The following is a 6,616-nucleotide window of genomic DNA, read 5'->3' as shown; positions in this document are numbered from 1 at the left end:
TAAGGGGCTTAGGGTTAGAGTTTGACGGGTAAGGAGGCTATATAGCCGGTTCCTCATCATATTTTTGCCATAATGACAGTTCCGGCCCCTCCTCCATAGGATCCCTTCAAAACAAGTCTATGATATACCATTTAAACCTTGCCCCTTCAATTCCTTTACAAATTAAGTCCGAATTTTACTAAAGCGGCCCCCAATATCTTAATTATGACATAATTAGCCCTTCCACCTCACTTCCTCTTAAATTAAATCCAAATAATTACCAAGGAGCCCCTGACTTCATAAATAATTATAAACTGAGCCCATAACTCACACTTTTAACCCCCGACTTCTAAAAATGTGGCAATTAACTCCTCGAACACAACATCCTGCATATATAATTATTGATTTTAGGCTACCATTCGTTCATTAACTAATTTATTTAACTAATAAATAAACGGGTGTTACATCGACTAGCTGAAGTTTGCATCAAAGAGGTGGTTAAATTCTACGGTGTGCCAATTTCCATCGTATCTGGTCAAGACAGTCGATTTACATCTCGATTTTGGAAGAGTTTCCAGGAGTAGATGGGTGAGCACTCTTTATCACCCTCAGACCAATGAGCAATGTGAGAGGACGATCTAGACACTTAAAGATATGATACGATCTTGTGTGGTCAATTTTGGTGCTAACTGGTGTGAACATCTACCATTAGTACAGTCTATGTATAATAATAAATATCATTTCAGTATTCAAATGGCACCATTTGAAGCGTTATATGGGATGGTTGTAGAACCCCAACCTGCTGGACTGAGGCTGGAGAAAAACCGTTAGCAAACCTGAAATTGTTGAAGAAACCGAGACCAAAATTAGAGAAATCAAAGAGTATCTACGAATTGCCTAACTCTTCCAACAACAATATGCAAATAAGAGACGAAAACCATTAGAGTTTAAGTTCGTGATATGGTGTTGTTGAAAGTGTGTCCGTGGAAAGGTATAATTCACTTTGGTAAAAGAGGAAATTTAACTCCTTGATAGATTGGACCTTTCCAAATTTTATAGAGAGTCGGAAAAGTTGCATACCGACTAGATTTACCGCAAGATTTACAAGGCATTCACAATGTTTTTCTCATTTCCTATTTGAGAAGGACCTTGTTAGATAAGACACAAGTGGTTCCAATGTCAAAGTTTAAGGTTGATGAAAAGTTGAGATATCTAAAGGAACCTGAAACGGTTCTTAATTGCAAGAGAAAGAAGTTTCAAAATAAGGAGGTAGTATTAGTGAGAGTGCAATGACGTCATCATAAATGCTCCGATGTGGTGTGGGAACTCAATTTTGAGTTTAGAGAAAAACATCCTTACCTTTTTAGTTGATTCGAGAATGAAATGAAGGATTTCGGGGACGAAATCTCTTGAAGGGTAGGATAACTTGTAATATCTGTTTTGTAAACTTGTATTTTGATGCATTAGTATGACTATAGTAGAAGTACTATATGTATTTCCTTGGTTAAAATGATTTATATAAAAACTAGTGATCAAATGTGGAGAAAAAAACATTTTTGTCAAACCAACGATGTGGCAGATAGGAGACCTCGACATTGGCTCACAACGGTGATTTGAGTTACATAAGATGAAGAGTGACAAAAATTACTTTGAAATACCACGACATGAAGGAGTTTAAACCAGTGTGTAGGAAAGTAGACTAGACTTTCTTTTTAGTAACGAATCGAAAATGTTGCGAAAGAGAAGTGTCATAAAGACACACCATGATGTGGCATGCAGTGTGCAATGACGTGGTGACTGGAGCAGGTTGAAAAAAAAACAATTTGTAAACAGATCATTTCGATAAAATACTCTCTAAAACACACATAAAGGTGCGGTTTTACGAATCTAGCTAATCCCTAAGTGTCTGATTCTTAAGGAGGATTACAGATTAAAGCTTTAATCTGGTAGATTAAGGTATGAACTATTACTTCTAACACATCAATTTATGATCTAGGGCAAAATTATCAGTGTTATGGTGAAACCTTGAGTGAAGGACATGAACTTGAATGAAGGAATTAAGTTAGTAACTGAGATTATATAGCTTAATTACAACTTGTTTTAATGCTTATGAACTTTGTATGTGAGAAGTACAAGTTGAGATGGAAACTTAATCCATGAGATTAAGAGGTTATAAGTGAACAATATGACTCAATGGATTAATTCATTAAGTATTAAAATAATATTGAACTAATCTTCATAATTTATAAAATGAACTTTCGAAAGATTATTGAATATTTTGATTGGCCAAAAATTAGGATGATGAGATGATTTCATAAAAAAGAGATGATCTATATGAGTTAAGTCATGAATATGACTTGATCAATGATGTGTATAACTTGACTTTATGAATATGAAATCAAGAGAAAAGGTTGATCAAGGAAGTTCCAAGTTTGGTATATCACCCGAATAGGCCATAGATAAGGTGAGTAATTCTTGATCAAATTGTGAGTTAAATGCTAATAGATGAATTTAATTTCATTGATTGTTGAAATATTTAGATAATATATATATATATATATATATATATATATATATATATATATATATATATATATATATATATATATATATATATATATATATATATATATATATATATAACATTGTGTATATATGTAAAGAGAAATTGGTTGAATACATGAAATTTTCATAATGAATCCATGAGAGGTGATTGTATTACATTATGCATGAGATCACTAAGAGAATTATTTTTATCGAGATCATAAATATACGAATGATGGATTTATGAGATGGAACTGGATCGTGTCATGAGATAGAGTTACTCAATGAGACTGATGATGAGGAATACAAGATTTACATATTATACCCATGAGAGATAATTGGGTTCACTTGCATGAAGATTGGTACTTTAATAAAGATGATGTGATAAATTGTGTTGAGTCAAGTATTATGATTTGTTAATTTCTACTCACTAAGCTTTCAAGCTTACATTTTTAAATGTTTTTATAATTGCATGTACAAGTATTATGGATAAAGGGAACAGTGTGATGAAGTAGACATAGTGTGTTTAGATAAACCAACTAGTTATGATATGTTTTACTAAAATGTAAAACCCGGCTCGTTCCCGATCCTCTATAACTTTCTTTTGATATGTATGATAACGACTTGTATGTTAGGTTAATGTAATATACATTTTTTTGCTAAAAAAATTACGTGTACTTTATTTTAGCCGGCTGTTACATCATGTCCCTGAATTTGGAATTTTCTTCTCTGATTTGCTAAAATATTAAACCATTTTGATTATGATATTCTAAACTATGTGTGAAGTCGACACCATTCTAATTATCTAAAATACGTAACCCTTTTGATTTTTCTGAAATATGTGTAGAATCAGAAATAAGTAACCCTTTTGATTTCTTGAAATTTGTCGACTAATTTCAGAAACATGCATGTATGAAATTAGAACATTAATCTTTATGAACAATTGTGTTGAATAATGACATATGTATGAAATCATAAACTACAAATCTTTGTGAACTCTTTGTATTAATACATAAATAAGAACTCTTTCCGGTGGACACATCTCAAAAATCTTTATGTTAATTTAAGTTTTTGAAGATCTTGAAGAAAATAGTTCAAAAATGGTAAATAATTATTATTATAATTCAATACAGTCATTCAAATGTTTAACTACATATCATATTCTTAACGAAAGAGAGATTTTTTTAAAGCCCCTCACTAGTTTGCTTGAAGCTCTATGATTCAATCATAGAAAATCTTGTCAAACAATCCCTTAGAAGAAAAAATTGTTAGCATGTTCTTCGTAAAATAAAAAAAAATAAAAAAAATAAAAAAGTTGTAATTTGAAAAATTATATAAAATTATAAATAGTATACATTCAATATTTTCTTATTACCAAAGTTTATTGAATAATCTTGCATATTATAGAAATGAAACTTGTTTTATTTCAAACGAAAGGATATTAATGTTGTAATAAAAAAAAAGTATGCTACCACGTAGTTAAACAGAATGGCCATTCTAAGAAACGTCGTTGACAACTAAACTGGAGTGAGCCCTAATCAACACAAGATATCGAAAGAGTGCAGGGAAGAGGTCAACTCCTCCCTTTACTCATCTTATATAACTCCCATTACATCCACTCCATCTCCCTCAACCCACCTTCGATCTTAACAAACCGTAATTACAAGAACCAGCTTAATCGATTCTTCTGAGTTCTTCCTCTAGTCAGATAATCATCATGAAGATTATGCAAATAATCTTCATGGTAACCATCACCATCACCATCAGTATCGCCGTCACCACCCTCACCTTCAGCTCCACCGCCACCACCAACACACCATCTCCGGTGACCATAAGGCCCTTTCCTACACGTCCCCGGAGCCGTTTCCTTGCTGAGAAAGAGCCCAACCCTAGAGCTGCAGATCACTGTAACAAAGACGACGAGATTTGTTACGTCTTGGAAGGAAAAAACTCAACATGCTGCAATAACAAGTGCATGGATTTGAGCGAGGATAAGCGTAACTGTGGAGCCTGCAAGAAAAAGTGCAAGTTTACAAGCTCGTGTTGCAATGGAGAGTGCGTAAACTTGGCGTATGACAAGAGGCATTGTGGATCGTGTGGCACTAAGTGCTCGCCAGGTGGTTACTGCATATATGGTCTCTGCAACTACGCCTAAAGGACGATGTAACTATTATTCGATATTGATCTTGATTTGATCGTTAATTATTCGTGCATATATGCTATCAATAATGGCTGTGTTTGTCATGGTCAACACGAAAAAAATTGTTGTTAATTTATATTTATACAGTTATACTATACTTATGGTCTGAAATTGTCTCGTTTTTAAGGTTTGCCAAACACTGTATTAATGATTTTATTGTGAATTCATTATTCAAGAGCTTGGGCTAATTTTGCTCAATTTTGTTAAGTATTTGGTGGTTGTTCTTTCATGGGATTAAATATGCTTTTTGAGTAATTTGCAACTATTCATTATTAGCGTCGCATGGGCCGTACTTTGAGCGTGAAATGATATAATCTGGCGTGCACTTGTTGTTCAATCTTTGCTTTATTCCCATTTGAAGGTTTCCCATGAAAATTGGTCGGCTGTACACACGTTATTTATTGTACAACACCTTTACCATACTTACGGGTATATATATATATATATATATATATATATATATATATATATATATATATATATATATATATATATATATATATATATATATATATATATATATATATATATATATATATATATATATATATATATATATATATAGGAAAATGACATATACGCCCTATAAACTTTTTAGGGTTAACTTTTTTAGTCATTTAACTTTTTAAGTGGCTTTATGAGGGAACAAACTTATGGTCTACCTGTCTTTTTAATCCTTTTGACTTGTTATAACCGGTTTGAGTGTCATATACCCAAAACATGGGCCCCTCCCTTCTTCCTCCTGCCGAGCAACACCACCACAAACACCCATGTGTGAGTTGCTTCTACCCTCAAACACCAGATCAGCCATGAAGATGGCCAAATCGAAGTTGAAGGCCACATGAAATCGACCTCCCCACCTCCTTCTGTCGGTCTTCCGTCGATTGAATCGGTTTTGTGCCCTAAAATTGTTTTCGATTGTTACATATATGCCCTATAAACTTTTTAGAGTTTATCCATTTAGCCACTTAACTTATTTTGTGGCTTTATAAAGGAACAAATTACATTTTGTGAGACGGCCTAATTTTGTGAGACTGTGAGATGCATTTTTTAATTTTTTTTGTTTTTTTTAAGTTAATTCAAGTTTCGAAAATAATATTTAAAAAAAGAATTTTTGCATTTTTGCATTTTAAAATTATTTTTTAAAATATGTACAGTGTAATATTCTATTAAAATATTTCACGTATTTTTCAAAAAAAATGGGATTTTTTTTATTTATTTTTACTTTTTTTTAGTTAATTCAAGTTCCGAAAATAATATGTAAAAAAGAATTTTTAGATTTTTCCATTTATTTTGCATTTTAAAACTATTTTTTTAGAATATGTCAGTGTAATATTCTATTAAAATATTTCACGTATATTTAAAAAAAAAAAAACAGGAACTTTTTTATTTTTTATTTTATTTTATTTTTTTTTAGTTAATTCAAGTTCCGAAAATAATATTTAAAAAAAGTATTTTTGGATTTTTCCATTCATTGCATTTTAAAATTATTTTTAGATTTAGTCTCACGGTCTCACAAAATTAAAATAGTCTTAAATGAACCTGAACCTATATATATATATATATATATATATATATATATATATATATATATATATATATATATATATATATATATATATATATATATATATATAGGGTGAGGTTCAATAGAGAACCATAATTAACCAAGAAACAAAAGAACCAATCTTTTTTTCAACTTTTAAAACTTATTTTTTATCAAAAAAAAAAACTAAAAATACAGAAATTCATAACTTTTTATTCTTTTTCCAATGATATAAAATTCGATTTTTTTTACGTCAAATTCACAATGTGAATTTTCGAAAATTCACAACGTGAATCCGAATTCACACGGTGTATCCGAAAAATAATTTTCACATTCACAATGTTAAT

General features: G+C 31.1%; 1 protein-coding gene across 1 annotated transcript; it reads left to right on the top strand.

Annotated features, from left to right (window-relative positions):
- Positions 1–4,155: 4,155 nt before the first annotated feature.
- LOC111889695 (stigma-specific STIG1-like protein 1) lies at positions 4,156–4,911 on the top strand. The gene has a single exon (XM_023885838.3). It carries the CDS (start codon positions 4,241–4,243, stop codon positions 4,676–4,678), a length of 438 nt encoding a protein of 145 aa, XP_023741606.1. The 5' UTR covers positions 4,156–4,240; the 3' UTR covers positions 4,679–4,911.
- The last annotated feature ends 1,705 nt before the right edge of the window (positions 4,912–6,616 follow it).

This window comes from Lactuca sativa, chromosome 9 (assembly GCF_002870075.4).
Source record: "Lactuca sativa cultivar Salinas chromosome 9, Lsat_Salinas_v11, whole genome shotgun sequence".
Classification (NCBI taxonomy): domain Eukaryota; kingdom Viridiplantae; phylum Streptophyta; class Magnoliopsida; order Asterales; family Asteraceae; genus Lactuca; species Lactuca sativa.
Note: the sequence above shows the minus strand (reverse complement) of the source record. Positions and strands in the feature narration are given on the sequence as shown.

What these genes read in the sequence shown, in the direction of transcription:
- LOC111889695 (XM_023885838.3), top strand. Translation starts at nt 4,241, where the DNA reads ATGAAGATTATGCAAATAATCTTCATGGTAACCATCACCATCACCATC.